At 39.0% G+C, this 21,166-nt stretch overlaps 1 protein-coding gene across 1 annotated transcript in view; it reads right to left on the bottom strand.

Moving 5' to 3' along the window:
* The window catches only part of brinp1 (bone morphogenetic protein/retinoic acid inducible neural-specific 1), a 126,108-nt gene that overhangs the window by 42,320 nt on the left and 62,622 nt on the right, over positions 1-21,166 (bottom strand). The window contains exon 4 of the mRNA XM_078272104.1: positions 18,311-18,480. Within this exon, the coding sequence (XP_078128230.1) occupies positions 18,311-18,480 (170 nt within the window). The remainder of the gene's footprint in view (positions 1-18,310; positions 18,481-21,166) is intronic.

Genomic DNA, 21,166 nt, shown 5'->3' with positions numbered 1-21,166 from the left:
GGCTCATATGCGACATAATGTGTGACCAGTATGTGTCTGTCGCAGGTGGTGAAAGTCTTGGTAGTTCAACTAACTAACTGATTGTCTTGGCCACCTGAGGGCAGCGGAAACAAGCTGTGAACATAGCACTGACATATCATCATATGGTCAATTTGTTAGCATTAGCATTCATTTGGAGTCATGTTTCTAGCCACTTGGCAAATGTAAGTCCGATATTAACTTAGAAGATAATTGTAGAATTAAATCTGTACCACATTAGAACCACATAATGTTCCTGAAGAATATGTTTTAAAAAAACATTTTTAAGCTTTGTATAGGATTATTATAAGATTAGAGGGATAGAGGGTGTTCCAAGATGATCCACAGGATTGGGAGTGGGGCCAATTCGGACAAGGCCAATGAGTTTCCAATACGTTGGTTATTGTAACACATTGTGCTCTTGGTATAGCAGCTGTTAAAAGAACCCCTTTATACTAACACCAAAAATGTACCAGCTATACTTGTACTTGGAACTAATCACTGACATGTGCTTAAGAGTGAATTGGTGTATTGATAAAGGGCTTTTACATTGATGGGAATGACCAATGTTTGATAGATATTCACCACCTATGGCCTAAGTAACTTATGCATTCTACACCAGTGTATGTACAGTGTATCTGTGTGTATGTGTGTGTGTGTGTGTGTGTGTGTGTGTGTGTGTGTGTGTGTGTGTGTGTGTGTGTGTGTGTGTGTGTGTGTGAATGACAGTGTGATACCATTTTTCCTGTCTTTAACGTTGATGCTGCACCAGATGGTGGGCCGACAAGCAAGAAATTAGACAGATGTATATCTTACCGTTGGCATCAGGCTGTTGGGGGGGATGCAAAATCATGGGGAGACAGACAGGGACAGACTCTGGAGAACTATATATCTAAGTATGCAATATTTTGCTTTTTAATATGTTTTGCTAATTTTCATCATCCTAGGACACATGCCAGTATGTATGTGTATGTATGTACTGCATGATTTCATCATTATAAATCTTTTCATCTCTGGGTGGTAAATTGGCACTATCAGTATAGACAGTGTGTTACTGTTGCATTGTAGATGCATTTTTTATGTCCATTTGTTGAAAACAAATGAAGTTTAATGACTAGTAATTAATATCAATATGGAGTGACAGAGAAACATTGGTTATAGAAATATTTCACAATACTATTGTGACGTTATGAACTATAAAAAATACTATTTGTTAAGGTCAGTGTAATGTCTTTTTGCAACCAGTACTCTTGAATAATGTTTCCCCTGTGCAATTTGCACTGAACTAATAAAAACCCTCATGTTCACATCCTGAAAGAATAATGCAATCCAAATAGCACAGAACAGGATATGAAGGCAAATAACTTATAATGTTTAGTGCATAATGCATTTTTCAATCGGTTCTGCAAACATGTTGTGCTCCCTATGTGAGACGTTAATACAATAACCTAAAATCACATTTAAAGATGTTTACTTTAGTTTTAGATTATATTTTTGTAAAAGATTTTACCCTCTGTGTGAGGTGGGGTCTGGTACGGTAAATCTGTTTGGATTTATCTGAAGGCTGCTTGGGTGTAAAGAAAATGTGAAATCACATTATGTTTAGCTGTGTTTTAAAATATCAATAACTTATATGAATCGTACACAAACAACACACGCCACTCCAATGTATTTTAGTCCGCTTTGGTACGCACAAATTAACTAATTCCACCTGGTTGTAAAAACTGAAAACCAATCTTGTGTTGCTAATAAACTAAATGTGTTTGTAATGTTTACTACAGAGGCCTATGTCAGTTCAATTTTACTCAAAACACAATTTAACATGTATCCACACATATCCAATCTAACTGGTTCACAATTTCCAATCATGTTCCTTTCTTTATTTCCTTCCAGCCAAGCAATGGACTTTGAAATGCACTTCATGGCCTTGCATAAAGTTCATGTGCAGATTGATTACAGAGCTAAACTTGCCTATCACACTCTACCATCTTGATGGCTGCTGACGGTGCTCTTTTTCCTCCCTTTTTGTTGTGCCTGTCGCTGAATAAATTACTTACTTACAAAGGTTGTGTTGCATGATCCATTGTGACTGAGCAAAGCTAATATCTGTCCTCTGTCGTCAATGGACATCTTCCCAGGTGGCACAAGCTAGCTCAGGCACATTTACATTAATAGTTACACACAAATCACACACTCCAATGGATGTGCATAAACATGAGCGCAGCTTGCTACAGCCAGTTTACCATACAGTCATTTTTCTTCAAGAATTATTATTCCAAGTTTGGAGCAGATGTATCCAGCTTTATGGATTAGAGACTGACCCTTGTAATCTGAATGACTTTAGGAGGGCAGTATGCAGCACTTGTTTGGCTCTCTCTTTTCATTCTCTCCAGCACACACCATAAGAGTGCTGTGCACCAGATTATGAAAATGGAGTATAACGCAATAAAAATACAAGGAGCAATCAAAGGACTGAAGTGGGCCGAGGGGGACTTAGAGGATTTGGATTATTAAGCACAACACAACAGTGGAATCCCACCGGGCCAGGACTGTATCACAGCCCACAGTCAGAAACCACCGTTCTGGAACATCCTCTGTAATTGTCATCTGTCATCAAGAAAATCATCTAAGCAAGTAAATAAGAGATGATGCACATGAGATCCTAAGTTTCTTCTGTTTCTATATTTTCTGTTGGCAAACCAAATGTTCATGTACTATTCCCCAAGCCCCAAATGTTAGAAAAGTTTATCCTGTGTGAGCAAACTTCTTTGTTTTTTAAAATGTGAGTGTGTAGGTCGAATATGTGGGTGTTGGACATGTGTGTGTCTGTTACTTTGCCTCTTTCTTTTCATATTGAAATTAATCCAATATGAGCTTGTCTCTGTCAGTTACATGCATCATCAGTTGCCATGTATGCAAGCCAAGTATTTTGACCTCAAGTATATTATACATGTTACTCATGCAATGCTACATACACATATCCTAAAATTCGAATATAAATGTTTGTCAGTTTACTGGCGTAGTTGATCCACTCTAAGTAGGCACTGCATGTACTGTATACTTTATTTACCTTACAACTGACGCCAGGACTGTCCATGTGTTTTTATGCACACAGGCCTATTCACTTGAGTTGACGTTAATGATGCACCTGTCTTTAGTTAAGCACCAATTAAAAATCTTACTAGAACTGCAAGCAGTTATGACGGGGTCCAAGCCTCCTGGCGCCAGTCGCCCCTGACGACCTGGGGAGCGTGCGAAAGCGGGACCCAAAGCGGGACCCAAAGCGGGACCCAAAGCGGGACCCAAAGCGGGACCCAAAGCGTGACGGTGGGGAGGCAAATGTCGGGAAATATCGAGGGCGTGAGCCGCAAGATCTGCGGTACGTTGCTGTTGCAAATATCCCATTAACATTCATTGAGTAAAAGGGCCAAAACTGGTCTATGTTTACTATAGAGCCCCCTAATGGCCGATCAGCGCTAAATTTGGTAAAGAGCCTCAGAGCAGCATGCCAAACGAGCATCACAAGTTTCGTGTTTATAGCAATTACTACGGCAAAGAAATTGCAATCAAAATTGTCCCATTTGCATGCATTGAGTTATCTGCCAAAACGCATAAACGTTGATTATAGCGCCATCTACTGGCTGAGTTTCGCCAAATTTGGTACAGATCATCGAAGTAGGACGCTGAATAATCTGTTTTGTGATTACAGCATTTACTGTGGCAGAGATATTGCCATTGCAAATTTCCCATTTAAATGCATTTGCCAAAACGTGTCTACATCCATTATAGCGCCCCCTAATGGCCGATCCTAACCAAGTTTGGTAGAGAGGCTCGAGGGGGGATGTCGAACAATAATACCATAATAGTTTTGCTCTGATAACTATTAATTTGGCCGAGATATGCTTAAGTTTGTGTTTTGTTGCTAGCTACGAAAATTTGTTTGGTTGTAAATTGCGCATAGTTTAACGTAGCAAAATTATTTGATAACTTTTGGTCAGGTTCATCTGGAGATGCTACGTCCCAGGTTAGGCGTGGCCTATATCCTCAGATTCAGCTCGATTCAAGGAACACGTGGATGTAAGGGATTCTAATGTGCGATGTGTAATGTGGGAGTTATAGGCAAAAACACGTTTGACATCATTATAGCACCACCTAGTGGTCCATGTGTGTAATATTTGGTATGTGAGGTCCATGAAACATTCTACATCTACAATGTAAATTTGAAGTTGCTCACATTAGCGTAAGTGGTGAATCCAAACCTGGGACCCATAGGCCACGCCTATTTGGCGAATCAGTACCCCACTGTAGGCGTGGCCTCAGAAGTGGCCCTAGATGATACCCTCAAAATTTCGTAAAAATCGGATGAGCCTTTAATGAGATAGAAACTTTTAGGACTTGTAGCGCCCCCTAGCCAATTTTCGTAAAATTCTTTTGATAACTTTTTGTCAGGTCGATCTGGAGATGCTACATACCAAGTTTTGTGCAGATCGGTCGCACGGTCTAGGAGGAGTTAGAAAAAGTAGGTTTACGATAAATAGGCGGAAATGGGCGTGGCCTATATCAGGAGATTCAGCTGAATTCAGGGAACGCGTGGATATGTGTATTTTTAATGTGCGATGTACGGTTTGGGAGTTATATGACAGTAATTGCAAAACAGACTTACATTATCTTGGAGCGCTGTGAATTATCAGGGATAATTGAAGGCCTCTCAGAACATACATTTTAAAATAAATGTCGTAGGACTTCCTTGTGCCAAATTTGAGTGGTTGAGAATTCATTTTAACATCCACCAGACCAGCGGGCGCCCGTGGACTGTTGTCGGCCGCGGCAGGCGGGAAAGGCGAGGAGGAAGTAGAAGGATGCCGGTCGGCCTGCAAGCCCAGCTAGGCAACTAATACCCACTGCCGAGACTCCTATATTCACCAACGCCAGATGGATCGCACACAAAATGGATATATATGGTACAAATACACAGGGAACTGCTGCTTGATGATTATTACCGAAGCCTGGCTTAACACACTCACTCATCCCAGACGGCAGCTAGCAGCTAACAGGGTAGGTGAATTTAAACAATGTCTGAGTTGAAAACGCATCTTGTTGTCATGTAAGTGCCCTGTTCATGTTGCACAGACATTTTAATTGCATTTTGTGTCTGTTAAGAGGCACAAAGGCACTCTTTATGTTATGCCCCCAAAACTGCTGTTTTAGCTACCTGGGAGCTCTCGGCATTAGCTGCAGCAGCTCCGTGTTGCTACCACCGATTAGACCGATTAACGTAAAAATTGCCCGGAGTTCTCCTTTAATAAGTATTAGCTCTACATTAGCATTGTAGCACTGAGAGAATGGAAGAGGAGGATAAATCGTATGCATTAGATATCACCCTTGGATGTGTATCGACTGTCTCAGTTGTGCAATAAAACCACTTTCCTTCAAGTTCATTAAAATTATCACAGCATATGGAGCTCTTATTATTTCTACAATTCCTGTAACTTTTCATGGGAACAGTGTGTACTTGCTTCTGTTTTTCAAACCATACTGAGAGGAGTATATTTCTTAGACAGCAAAGCTCACATTGTACCGTGTCTCCAAGTTGCATTCCAACTTGAAAGACCAAGAAGAATAAAAAGGTGGTTTGAAGCTATGCAAGATAAGGAAAACAAGGGATGAAGGCAATGAGATGGGTGAGTGGGACAGGGAAGAATACTGTAAGGTTGAACTGTCTTCATTACACATTGCCTCTGCTGAGCCTTCCTAATATGCCCATCACCTGCTACTCTCTTAATGACTTGCTATTTCTGGATACATAGAAATGAAGAGACTTGCTCCTCAGTAATTCTCAAAGCCTGATAGTGGAAGATCTCTGAGGACATTTTTGTTCATATCATATTACATGTGGCTACAGTGTTACTGTAAGTCACATTAATGGGACGATACAACCATATTTGAGGAACACATGTAATAGCACATTTCTCTTATATATCTATAGAATTCCTTGTGTGAATATTTAAATTAGCATTCTTTCGAAAACACTTCATGTGTCTGTAAAAGCCATTTAATGTGACTCATTTGTTTTAAATGATACTGAGAAAATGATCAACTTTGGGGCATTTCTAATTATAACTATGGCACGCTCAAGTGCACAACTCAAGCAACACTGCATAGAAAATCTATCATGCTTGCTTGTGGCGAATGCAAATTAGATGTAAACTGCTCCAAACTTAGCTAGCACAGTCGACACAAATCTAGGTCATATTGTGTACACGTTAAATTTCCCTTTCCCATTTCACATGAGACTTACATGACTGGACTGTTAGAAATAGGATAGTATGGATGTAGCTGCTACAAGACCACCACCACCCACAGCACTGCAGCATCATCAGGACATATGCATATTGAGCGCTGGTGTAAATCAGAGTAACTGTATGGATAGGTGACCTTGTGAGGGATGCAGTAAGCACACTCCCCAGTAGGAATGCATAGTTGCACACTTCATGCATGAATGAATGTATACAGTACGCACGCCACATGCACACTCGTATGCAGTCGTGATAGCATGCAAGCACGTATACTCAGCGTTTATTCCTAATCATACTTGTTCCTGGATAATCACACCTTCCCACAGGATGGCACTTGCTCGTAAAACTGACAATTTCTTTCCATTAAAACACTCCATTGGGTTTCTTATTTTCATTCCTAAATGACCCTCCCTCCCCACTGGAGTCCTAGCTCGCAGCAATCAGGTTCAGCCACACAAAGACAAACAACCACATGACATTTGTTTTTATCAGCAAGGTATGATGTTGTTCTCAGGGGGAGGACACCTCTCTTGTATTGGCTCTATTTTTTATTTTTTTTAAGAACCCTTCTGACGTTTAATGTATGTGGAGAACAATGGCCCTATTATTACATTTATTTCTTATTAAAACATTTTACATCATACAATTGTTTTGTGCTAAAGAATGACTAAATAAAGGTATAGTGGAAAATGGTACAGTAATGGGAAAGGCATCAGAGCTGTGCAGCCCAGTGGTTAAGTGTAACTGGGAAAGAAGTGACAACGATGACAAATACAGATTTTGGCACAAGAGGGAACTGAATTATGATGTATGAATCAATAAAAATGGATAACACCCCTATGTTGAATGGCTTCTGTGATTTTCTTCTATTTAATAAAAGAGCTGCAATACATTCATGGAGATAAATTATGTACATCAGGAATTCCCCCCCAGCCCATGCTGTAAGATCGCATTACATCGTAACCCCAGGCCTGCTTGTTTAGTACTGTGGGTCTAATGTGTGTGTGTGTGTGTGTGTGTGTGTGTGTGTGTGTGCGTGTGTTTATTTTTGTCTATCTGTGTGTATATATGTATTCTATAGCTTAGCTCATAATTCACACAAGAGAATGAAAACAGGCAAGGTTAGAGACCAAATTTGTTCTACATTTTTGTGTCATCCCTGATTGTGTTATTTACCTTTCAGTAACATGTACATTTGTTCTTTACAGTACCTTTGTTCTAACTTGTATGTGGTCTTTGTTACACAGCTGTGGTTTAGGTTCATGTTTAAGCCAATCTATTTCTGGATTTGTGGGTCTCAGGTAAATAACAAAGCTTCAAAGATTCTGCTGAAGGTGCCAGCAGCACAGTGGGGATATGTCTTGGTTTTGATTAACGTTCACATGTAGTAAATACCTCTTAAGCAGTGCAGAGGCTCAGGGAGACAGCACAAGGTATCAAAGATGAAAGGTTTGATAAATTCAGCCAGCCAATATGCACGTAGTCTATTAGACCACACATTGAGTGATAAGCAATTGGATATAGCCTGCACAAAGGACACGCACACATAGAAAAAGCTATGTCTTGTCATTTAGAGTATATCTCAGGTCTGACACTTCAGTTAGTACTGATTTTAATTACTAGTGTGAATTTTATTGAGAAATACAATCAGTTCTCCTTAGGGACCAATTTTACATGCAACCTTAATAGCACTCTATCAAAGTGTATTACAAACCATTACAGCTTGCACAGCATGTGCAACCTGTAGGAGTCCAATAACAATCTAACAATTGTTTGTATTTCTCACTGATAAAAAGACAACTGATTTTATAATGAGAAAGCTTGGCATTACTGCCTGCACAGATGTCTGATGTCATCAAAGACTGATTGCTATATGTCCTGCTGGCTGCCCTGATGTTCACATACTGTTCTGCTGCCTCATTAGTAGTCTGATTATGACTTATGCTTGCAATTTTGTTTTTACAAAGATAGGCCTAAATGTTGTTTTGATATACTGCCGATACACAATTATTTACATTTTCATTTAAAGGGAAAAATGTATATTCTATATACTTTTGGTTTCATGATGGTGCACCCTAGTAAAACATTCATTTGGTGATGAAAGATGGAACACTGTTCTGGTATCTGGCTATGTAGATGAATACCTTATTTCGATGCAGCCAATCAAACCTTGCATTAAGTAATAACTTCTGTTTGCAGGTTAGATAGCTAATTAGCTGCTCAGCTGCAACACATTAAACAACATGTAAAGATACCTGCAAATTACACTTGGTTCAAGTTAGATGTTGGTGTGTTTCTTAAGCAGGATTTATGCTTCTGCGTAAAATCTATGCCGTGGCTACATGCGTAGGTACGTGGAGACACGGACCCTATGCCGTAGCCTGACGTGCACCTCTCGGAAAATGTAACTACACATCCGTGCATCCGACATCCACGTGGGTTAGTAGGTTCTCTTTCTCCATAAACAACATGAAATCAAGGAGTGAATTCACTTTTCCTGCTACGAGTTCCCACCGTGGTCAGAAAGCACAGGTGAGACACTTTTTTTCTCTCACTATGACTCTAGAGTCGGTACTCCCTCCGAAGTAAATCGCCGTCACTCTCTCACTCGCTCTACCAGAGATCGACGCACACACCAACGCACAAGTATAAACTTCTGGCCACTTACGTAGGCTACGGCGAAAGCTCTGTGTGGAGCCTCGGCAGAACCATAAATCACACTTTACTCTTCAATACCACGTTGTAGTGGTTTCAGATTTGCCATACTATATGTGAATTTTCCACATGCTATAAGCAACCAAACTCGATGTTACATTTTCTCAGAGGAGGATATCACATTTGTTTACTATTCTGTTTTGGTTCTAGGACAACTGCTATCCATCATAGGAAACAGTTCTGTGATATCAGGCGACGAGCCAAACAAAAGTTGGCGGCAAACCATTTAGGACATTTTGTTAAAGGGAGGGGGTATCCACCAGCTTGTCCCTGACATCTGCACAATATGCAGCCATCTCAAATTAAAGCCTTTTCCCCCCTTTCAAAATCAAATGCAAGTGCGGTTGGCATAATGTAAAACTACTTTTCAAAAGGGACTTTTGCTGATCGATTGGCTAATGGGTGCTCCCTGGGTAACAAGGGTTTAATCAACAAGGTTTTCTGACCGCATCTGTTTGTTGGTTTGCTATTGAAGTCCCCTCTTTTCTAACTTGTTGTAGACAGTGCATGAAGAAATCTTACACAGCTCAAGAGACAGGCATTAAGAAGCTATGAAAAGCTATTGAATTGCAGGCGTAGTTCCTAATACAATTTAGTCATTTAGCCATTTTGATTTTGTAATTTTTTTTAATTCAGTGTTTTAGGTATTCATTTCAAGCTGTGATAGGTGTATCAGTATTGTACTACTAGTTTGTTTGTGTGATCTAACCTAACAGAAGAAAGACATTATCACTAAAAGCATCATTCTTGTTCAACCAGTAATTGTAATTTGTCTACAGTTCATAAGTCATTTGTGATTTTGGGATCTTTTAATAATCTTATGTTAAAGTAAAAAAAATAGTAATAATAACAATACTAATAATATTTAATATATGACACAATGTTTGCCTCAGGCTGATAATTATCATTGCTGGAAATCTATTTTTGATAGAAGAGAACATACATATTTCAGTGCATTTAGTGTCAGGAGAAAATATCACATAATCAGCAGTTTTATTCATTGCATAGTAGGAAGTTTGCATTATTCCATTTGCATACATTTTCTTATTCATTTCTGGGAATACAGAAATACTGAATAAAAGAAGACTCTTCTCCCATTAACCCTTAGGGGATCAAGTAAAAGAAAAGCTGAATATTGGCACGGATTCATGAAAACAGTACAATGCTTCCTTTAGTATATTTTGGTTTTAAGATTCTTCTTCTTCATTTTTTTTATTACTATTATTATACATTTTTACATTGCAAGTACTGAATGTAATAATCATACATTTAAAGTACTTTAAACTTTAAATGTTCATTTTTCAAAATAAATTAAAGATATTCAAAAATTGAAAAAAAACATTTATGTGTGTGTTAACTGTATGTATGCAAAATGCTACAAATCAAGTGGCTGAACAAGTAAACATATTAAGAAAGCTGGTAAATGAGCTAATCATGAGGCCAATATTTCCATGACCTGGCTTTCAACCTGCTTACTTGCAGACAGGATATATCTAAAACATTTCTGTGTTCTTCATCCTGATTGTAAGTTTGCACTCCAAAGCAGGTCTCACAGCCCTACTGAATCAATATTGGAGGAGCAAAGCCCTTGTTCTCCGTGTATATAGATCCCTGTCTTCTGTTGGACTTTGCTTCCTCTGCACATTCTGATCACTCTCTGTCTGCTGGCGACGTGACTGGAGAACTGCAACGTATGCTGCCTTCATTTATATTCGACAGATACCAGAACGCAAGTTCAGCCTTAGATGATTTTTGGTGATGGTATATCTGACAATCATGCACATTTTAAGAGTATTTAAAAATGAAATCAAATTAAAAGTATTTTATATTTCCACAAATCTAGTTGCACATGATCTGCTGCAGTTTTTATGTGTTTGAACTCTCATTTCAACAATATTTTGTGTTAAATTCTCCTGATGATGGTATCTGTAAACATAATGATTACACAGTACTATATGTGCATCAATATAGCGTCTGTATTTTGAGGGGCTAGTGCAGTGCATGTTTAAAACATGCCTGTGCAGAACGGGCCATATGGCTGTCTCGAAAACCACTGATCCAAACAAATTCACACACTGCGCTTCCTTGGGTCCTAAGCAATACACATGACATAGTTGTGTCCCCTACCCATGCTAGAGTATACGTGTCAGCTACCTATTTGGGAACAAGCTAAATCCGGGAAGGTTCATTCCGAAAGTTAGGTTGCTGATGCAATGATGGTTGAAATGTTTGCCTTTTCTACAATGTAAACTCTGCAGTCTCTCTTTCTTCCTCTGTTGTTGAATGTACTGTAGCGAGCGACGGAGAGCGAGCTGTACCCAGCATGCCGTTTGGCGGTTCAACAGTTAATAAGGGTCCCCTCACAATACACTACACAGTGTGTGCATAACACACTGCTAATAAATGCTCATGTAGCTCTCAGGAGCATGTACTCGACACTGCACTTCTTTGGATCTTCAGCAATACAGTGTGAAGTCGATTGGATGAACAGCTGTCGAGAAAATTGAAGGACAGACTCATAGCATATTATTCTCAAGTTGTATGCAAATTATAGAATAGGACAGGGGACAGTTTTCTTTGGGGAGAAGGTGCCCTGGACTCGAACCCCAGCCTATTACAATATTGTCTGCTGCTTTTAAATGGGATGAGAAGAGTTAATGTGATTGGCCATTACTGAAGGCTGCGCCAACTCTATCCTCTGATAATATATTCCTAAACAATGTATTTATCCCTATTTCTCATTTTCCACATTTACTATTCTGCCTGTATTCACCAAAATTGCACACAAAAAAAAAAAGTGTAGTACAGTATGTTTGCACCCTTGAATTGTGTTTGGGGACATATTAAGGCTTCGGTGTAGTGCTGCAGCTATCGATTATTTTAGGAATCAAGTATTCTACGGATTATTTCATCGATTAATAAAGTAATCGGATAAGAAATAATTTTGCTTTACAGTAATCAGCAATAGCAAATATACAAAAGAGGTTTTCTGTTTTCTAAAAAAAGCAACCTTTTTCATTGCCTAAATTACATACAATAACAGGGATAGATGCTAATATTTTTAATATATTTGTAAATCTTTTTCTCCCCCTTCCCCTTCTTGCCTCTGGCTCTTTGCACTGGATATGCAAAAGAGCTGTTCACTAAGCCCAGGTAAATGTGACTGTACAAAGCTTACAGCAGGGCTATTCAACTACACTGTTCAGGGGGACACATTTTAAGAAGCCTAATACTACTAAGTGAGGAGAAAGAATAAAGAATGCAGACATCACCGGCATGGTCCGGTGACGTCATTCACGTGCATATTAAGTAGCCATGCTCCAGAGGGGAGGGGCTGGTTTGTTTCTGGCAGCAGCTAAGTTTACAGAAATTTGTCAAAATGTCAAGATTAGTAGCAAACTAATAGAAAGTTAGATTACAAACTGGGAGCTTTCGTTTTAGCTTGTTTGTAAAACATCGCTATTTGCAGAGTAGCATGCTGTAGGCTAGTTTAAGGCTAGAGGCTATTGTAAAATAGCGCGGTGGACAAGAGCAGCAGATGTTAGTTAGCCTACCTTGTGTCGGGTTCGCTCCGTGGAATGGATGAGTAGACTGGATGTTTTCTACAAAGATGATGTAGTAGCATGTTTGCAGATTAAAATGATCCCAAACTTTCTGTCGTTTTCTCTTGCCTGTCTCTTCTCTTAACCCCTCACTATTTTCGCTAAGCTGTGCCGTCAGTCTTGTGTCAATCGTCAGCATGTTGTGCGCTAGTAATTATCATCCATGCAGAAACATAGTGTGCTGTACAACGTTAGTTACATTGATTAAACGAAGCTTCGAGGCAAAGAATTTAGCATCGGGGATTTTTAGTAAGCGAATTATTCGAGGAATCATTTCAGCCCTACTTCGGTGTATTCATAATTTCTTTTTTTACCAATGACTATGACAGATTCTGATTCAGCTATCACTACTGGCTCCTTAGTTTGCTTTATGTTAATTAGTTTGTGGTAATTTGATTTGATTTTGACAATGGCCCCTCTATAAAACAGGAATTTAGGATTATATAATAATTTAGTACTAATTTTAAGGCACTTATCATAGAAGAGAAATTTTTCAGGGCCCCTGGGGAAGATGACCACTATGCATAATTAAGCCTAGAAGTGTGCATCATTAAACACAGAAAATGTGGAAAACCTTGAACTTAATGTAAGACATCATCAACACGTTACTTTTATTTATATAGCCCAATATCCCAAATTTACCTAAGGGGGGTTTACAATCTGCACAGCATATGACACCCTCTGTCCTTAGAGCCTCAATTCAGATAAAAAAAAAACTCAGCAAAAAATCAACTTAATAGGGAAATGGAAGAAACCTACTGAAGAACAACTGAGGAGGGATCTCTCTCACTGGAAGGGCAGACATGCATAGAATAACCAACATAATGAAATTACAGTATATACAATCATGATGACAAAATATACATAGCATGTAAACATATATTAAGAATACAAAGTTACTGGAACACTTTGCTAAACAGAAACACCAAACACGATAAGTGTGCAGCCATTCCCACTACATTATCGACTTCATGCCCTATGTGTACACAGCCATGTGTTTGACTTGGTAGAGCAAATCTATTAAACTGCTATTTCATCATGTTAGAAGAGTAAGAGACATTCATTGTGAGTTTCAAACAAGTCATTACAAACTCTCAGAGGATGCTAATACCTGATAGATGAAAGCTATCTTGCATGCCTGCATTCTGATTGACTAACTCATTAATTCACTCAATCACCAATCTATCCCTAGCCCTTTCCAAAATCAGACAATGCCTCACCTCTTGACATATGCTTCAGGTCTATCGGTCTTGATCAGCAGACATGCAGTCCACTCAGCTTTGCAGTAACTTTGTGTGTGTGTGTGTGTGTGTGTGTGTGTGCGTGCGTGCGTGCGTGTGTGCGTGCGTGCGTGCGTGCGTGCGTGCGTGCATGCGTGCATGCTGTAGGCCTATGGATACTCTCTCCTCTCAACACCTCCTGCTTTCCTTTCCTCAGAAACTGACTCAGCAGCCACTGTCAGGTCTGCTTAATTTTGTCATGGTTGACTTCCTGCTACCTGGAGTCTCATCTGCCAGAGCCCCTTAATCCACTTGTCACTCACAACAACAAAAAGCTAGGAAGGTGCTCCTTGAATGACGACAGGGAGGTAGAGCATTGGTGGGTGTAGCGCAGGAGAGTTGGATTGGAGGTTTTTGTGCAGGTGCGAGGCACATTTGCATGGCAGCAGCTGTGGGAGTTTCGGACTTATGGAAAATTTCAACACTAATCCAAAACTACAGAGGAAGCCCATAAATCCTTGTGAAGAAATAAAATGCATCGTCCTACAGTACCGTACATTTTATATTTTTTTTTCTTTCACTACTTCAATTTTATAAAAAAAAAAAAGCCTCAATTCCCAAACATTTGCTCAATTCATACTTTTAACAGTTGTGCAACTTGTTTCCTCTTTCATCACTATCAAATGTAGTTCTGTCATTGCAATAAAAGTGCATTTTATTAATGCTACTCTTGCCAGACCCACTGGCAAGAAGGGCATTGAGCGTGAAGCCGTTGCCCGTGATGGAAAGAGGAAAGAGGATTGGCAGAATGGGCAGTCCTGAGGATGTTTGGTGATGTAGAGAGGAGCGATAAGTTTAAATTAGTTTTTATGGATCTCTGTAGTCCGTGTGTGTCCAATATGCCTCCAGGATGCCTATACTCCTGCTGATCTGCACAGAGAAAAACTAGCAGTTTGGGTAGAATACCATAAAATAACCAGGCAGTTTGGCTTGTTATTTTGCAAAAACCTGGTGCTGATTGTGCATGATTTAAATAAGCTAGCCATAAGGGATTAGAGTTCTATAACTGCAGTTTGCTTTCATAGTGTGTTTTTTTTTTTAAATTAGTAAAACTGTTGCTCCCAGACAGCTGAATTTAATCAAATGAAAAATAACAACTTCAAGCAGTCAACATGCAGTTATGGATGATACTTCACTAGCATTATTGCCATATTCACACTGAAATGTTATTTTCTTATGCTGATAATAAGTGTGAAAATATCAACATTCTTGTCCTGCACCATCTCAACTATATAAAAGTCGCAGTCACCAGATCAGATATGTCAAATTACATCAGATGTTTACAACACACACAACATGATACAAAATGTCATCCAGCTCATATTGACCAAATGTAAAAACTTTTTCGTCAATGTTAAGAAAACTGGAAATCAATTGATTAATTGCATCTACACCCTTGTTGATGTACAAATCTCAATTGCAATTGTGTCGCTCTAAGTGTGGGATTCATTTAGTAAGACAGTGGCCCACACATCGTGGTCTATAGGCACCCACAAGGGGTACCTCAGGAGGTCCATAGATAAATTGAGACGTTGTCCCATATCATAATTAACAGCACATATCAAATGAGGGTGCAGAATGCCAAATCTCTCAGTCCAAAGTCAGACTTGTGTTTTAAAGTTTAGATGGTCTTCATAGTTACAGGAAGTGATGCACTGTTGCAGTATAAAAGTCTAGTCACGTGGCATTCCAATATTCTGTGGTGCAGCCAATTTTCACATCTGGAATCTGCTTTCTGCTAAGAATTGTGTGATTACAGACCCAGAAAAGAGAAAACCAGAGAAGTCAAAATGATTACGCTCACTAGGGCTTGAAATTAACACCAGCTAGTCTAGGTAAAATTTGACTGTGGCATTTGACTGTGGCAGGTAACACAATTCCACCTGCAGCTTTGTTGGCTGTTTTCTGATTCTGTTTCCATATCAACACAAAACTTCTCTACTGAGGCTTCAACTGTGTGTGCTTTAATATATTCTTTCCTACCTACTCGTTTCAAAAAAAAATAATAATAATTATACTGCACAACTGTCTTATTGTCCATTCCTGAATATTGTGTTATTGAGTGTGAGATAGTGAGTAAGTAAGTAAGTAAGTAGTAAGTAAGTTCATAAAGTTACGTTTTCAATTCTTTCATCCACAGCACAGTAGTGGTTTCATTGTAGAAAAAATGCACACCAACATACTGTAGTCAGGATGGCAAATGTTAAAAGAGAAAAATTGGAGCGAATGACATTTTTTGTCACTATACAGCTGTAGACATATTGTGTGTTTTGATATATTTGGCACATTTACTTATGAGTAAACATAGATGGGTGGAATAATACTAGAATACACCAATGCATTTCACAGTCAGTAATCAACACTTGGTTCCTCTGGGTTATCTCGGATCCTACGGCTATACTGGAAACATAATAGAAGCAAACAGTCCCTGTTGCTGAACTGCTGACTTGTTAATCAAGTTGACATCTTCACACAAAAAAACATCCCAGAAGCAATGCTGCACATTCAGGTTCACTCTAACTTTAATTATTTATTTAGTTTCGGCATATGTATTGCCTTGCAAGCTAGGTGCATATGAGCAAGGTCATAGTAGACAGAGGATGTTGTCATCATAGGTAGTAGTATTTATTTGTTTTACAGGTATACACATGGAATTGTAATGCTTATTCCTGCCAATTTGGTACAGGAGTGATTCACTATTAGACTTACAAACTATGTTGGGCTGGAGTTATTGTGGCCATGCCTGTTTTTAATCTGTTGTTTTTCTTGAAATAAAGCTGTCTTAAGTGCATCCACTATTGCAAGCATTTGATACAATTTATGGTAGAGATACAGAAAAAAAATTAAAAAGTCATTACATTTTTGACATTATGAGAATAGGGGTAATAATCAGCTGACAACAATACTTTGATTTGTGTCTGTACATGCCATTTGGTAATGTGACAACAAGGGCAACTCCAGTTGGCAGGAAGTAGAACGTTAAGCATTGTTGGATGCATTATTATCATTATGATAATGATTATTATTATGAATAATGCATAGAGAGAGAGTCATTTTGTGTCTAGTTACTGTATTTGCATGAGTTTTAAAGCGAAACCTTATTCCAAGCTGATACAACCTCCCTCTTTACCTGAGACAAGAATCAACATCTGGGCTAATTACGGGAACATGGTCACACGAGAGGGGTATTCCAAAACTCTGACCTGTGTGTTTTTACTTGATGTTATTTATACTTTACAATTGCTTTTCCTAGCCCCCTATTCTCAGTGTCCCTGGGTGAATGAACATGTGAATGACCACAACTGGCAAGCAGTAGACTCACATAGCTTATCTTTTTTCCCCAGTTGTCTGACAGCCAGAACAGAAAGAGTAGACTTTCAGTGGAAAGTCTTCAGCAGAAAAAAAAACAGATAGGTAATTTGTTCAAATGCCTAAATCTATGTGTCCCGACCCTGGTTGTTAATGTTCATGGTTAGCTTCGGCACATCCTAGTGGTAACATTTACTATTTTTTGTTTTTTTATTTAAAACTGGGCTCATATGACCCTTACATGATAAATATGCATACAGGAAGTATGTGATTTGAATCACAGAGACTGTCATTCAGTCACATGTATGTAAATTAATGTATTACAATCCATCTGCTCACATCACCTGCATTCGTTTCTTTTCATCATACCTACTCCTATATATGAGTGCTTTTGTGAAATATGTTAATTTTATGAGTTTGTGTATTGAAACTAGCACATCTATATGATGCTACCTTACAACTTATGCTAATGTAGATTCATTGGGATCCACTTTCTATGTATTTCTGCTTTGCAATTTCATTTTATACAGTCCACCATCTGTCTCTGGAGGAAGTGAAAGTAGGTGGTAGTAGGTGTCAAATCACATGGTTTGTGTGGAGGATGGAAGACTATGTTTACGTTTTTCTTTCAGATAACCTCTTTCTAATAACTGTTTTCTCTCATTAGCAAAAGTGGAAGCAGCGCGGTATTGTAGGAAGAAGTCCTAAGAAGGAAGGTTTGTTCTACAAAGAGAGTGATGTTGACCTGGGATACCACTGTTGTTTACGAGACGCAATGACAAATTGATCTTTCACTGACCTTACCCACTGGTTTTTGGACTAATCATAAAGGTTGTTTTGGACAGCACTCACAAAGAGTGCTTGTGCTGTTTTTTTTGTTTTTAATGAAAAAGCCATCAATGGTCTATCATGTGTTTCTATTTATTCTGTAATCCGTTTGTCAGGTGCATGTATACACATAAATGAATAAACTACTGCCTATGACAAGAAATGTAATTTATCAGGTAGTGCATCCGTGTTTCATCACACAACAGTAGTAGTATGACTCAAGATATTTGTGATTATATGTACACGTTCAATGGGCACCGACCTTGATGGCATTGGTGGAAATCTGGATCTCATGCAGCTTCCTCATCGTGCCATCACGGTCAATGAAGTAGGATGAGGCCAGCTGATGAAGGGCTTCCACGTTCTGAGTAGCGTTGACAAGCTTCCTGTCCAGCTTGTTTTTGGCCAGGAACATAGTCAGCGCCTCCTCTCCTATAGGTAGGACAAGGAAATGGAAATATGATGAAGATTATACACACTTACTGCTTTGGATGTTTTGGAGAAAAAAAGTACTTGATGTACTGTGGTGAGAGCAAGTAAAGTATTTAGGGTCTCAATTGAAGAAATTATCTTGATTTAAAGTGCACTGAATAAATAATGTGAGTGTACTGTAGATGTATTAATCTGTGAGAATTGTCCGATCCATACTTATCTCAGCAGCCAATGGAGCTCTTAATGGGAGGGATAAGTCAGAGATCTGAATACCAAGGCAAGCAGTTTTAGCTTAAGAAACTAGATGCCCCAGTTTTCCAGGAACAGTCTCTGTATTTGCTGCTTCATCCCCAGCTGGCACTACCCCCAGAAATGTCCCCGGATTTACCCCTATTGGGATGGCATTATTTCCATGAGAGGTCTAGTGATATAGAATTCTTACCTCAATACCACAGGAATTTTATCCCGTGGAGAACAAATATATCACATCCGGTATCTTTTTTTCCTCCAGCTACCCCAGGCAGGGAAAAGACAAATTCAATATAAATACACAAATAGACAATAACATTACCTATTGCAGAGATTTAATTAGTGCAGAGAAAATTAGTAAAAATGAAATGAGTACAGGAGGCTGGTGTGGAGTCACTTGAGGAAGATTGTACCTGTTTATCTGTACTGTGACATTGTGTGGCATGTTCCAGAATAACCACAGTGCCACTGATTTTTTTACTTTTTTTTTTACTTTATCTAAGTGACTAAAATGATTTGTGGATGGTTAAATTACAGACCTTGTCTGGTGATACTAACACTGCCTGGAAAGGTGTTAGAACATTTATTTCTTTTCCATTTCCTTCTCTCGTATACTTCGAGTTCTATTCCTACCAACACTGGTTTTAAACCAGAGAAGAATACTTTATATAGCCAAGTTGTTGTCTCTTAAATCAACAACAATATGTTTAGTGTCTTGCTGGCATAAATATCCACCATAATTAAGCCAAACAGTCCTAATGAGCCGTTGTTGTTGGTGTTGTTGTTGTTGTGGTGTCCTATCTGAGATAGTTCAAATGTAGACTTGGGTGGACCTGACATTCTTACTCATTTGCCGAGGTAAAGTGGCAGAGTTCCCATCTCCTCTATGATAAGGTCACAACTACTGTGAATATAAAACTGATTGTGTACACACAATAATCAGCATGCCTCTAATCTCCTACCATAAATGCAGTACTATGCCCAGAATTCAAATTTGAGATGTGAGAAATAAAAACCCAAAGCACCCTGTACGTGTGCCCAGTATGTACTGTATGTCAAGTTTGACTGTCCACAGGAAAACGGTCAGGGAATGTACAGTACTGTGCAAAAGTTTTAGGCAGGTATGAAAAAATGCTGTAAACTAAGAATGCTTTCAAAAATGGAAGTGTTAATAGTTTATTTCCATCAATTAACAAAATGCAGTGAATGAACAGAAGAGAAATCTAAATCAAATCAATATTTGGTGTGACCACCCTTTGCCTTCAAGACAGCATCAATTCTTTTAGGTACACTTGCACAAAGTTGTTGAAGGAACTTGGCAGATAGATTATTCCAAACATCTTGGAGAACTAACCACAGATCTTCTATGGATGTAGGCTTCCTCAAATCCTTCTGTCTCTTCATGTTATCCCAGACAGACTCGATGATGCTGAGATCAGGGATCTGTGGGGGCCATGCCATCACTTCCCAGGACGTCTTCTTCTTCTTTACACTGAAGATAGTTCTTAATGATCTTGGCTGTATGTTTGGAGTCGTCCTGCTGCAGAATAAATTTGGGGCCAATCATACGCCTCCCTGATGGTATTGCATGATGGATAAGTAACTGCCTGTATTTCTCAGCATTGAGTACACCATTAATCCTGACCAAATCTCCAATTCCATTTGCAGAAATGCAGCCCCAAACTTGCAAGGAACCTCCACCATGCTTCACTGTTGCCTGCAGACACTCCTTATTGTACCGCTCTACAGCCCTTCGGCGAACAACCTGCCTTCTGTACAGCCAAATATTTCAAATTTTGACTCATCAGTCCAGAGCACCTGCTGCTATTTTTCTGCACCCCAGTTCCTATGTTTTTGTGCATAGTTGAGTCGCTTGGCCTTGTTTCTGTGTCGGAGGTATGGCTTTTTGGCTGCTACTCTTCCAGGAAGACCACTTCTGGCCAGACTTCTCCGGACAGTAGATGGGTGTACCTGGGTCCTACTGGTTTCTGCCAGTTCTGAGCTGATGTCACTGTTGGAGATCTTCTGATTTCGAAGGGAAATAAGCTTGATGTGTTTTTCATCTGCTGCACTAAGTTTCGTTGGCCGACCACTGCGTATACAATCCTCAACGTTGACCGTTTCTTTGTGCTTTTTCAAAAGAGCTTGAACAGCACATCTTGAAACACCAGTCTGCCTTGAACTGCTTGATGCAGTATAACTACCTATATACTATAATTGGTTGATCATACACCTGACTACAATCCTACAAAATCCCTGACTTTTTGCAAGTACCTATAAGAATTGATGCTGGTTTGAAGGCAAAGGGTAGTAACACCAAATATTGATGTGATTTAGATTTTTATTTTGTTCGCTCACTTTGCATTTTGTAAATTGATAAAAATAAACAATCATTATTTATATTTTTGAAAGCATTCTTAGTTTACAGAATTTTTTC

Source organism: Sander vitreus, chromosome 16 (assembly GCF_031162955.1).
Source record: "Sander vitreus isolate 19-12246 chromosome 16, sanVit1, whole genome shotgun sequence".
NCBI lineage: Eukaryota > Metazoa > Chordata > Actinopteri > Perciformes > Percidae > Sander > Sander vitreus.
This window is presented reverse-complemented; position numbering and strand designations above follow the sequence as displayed.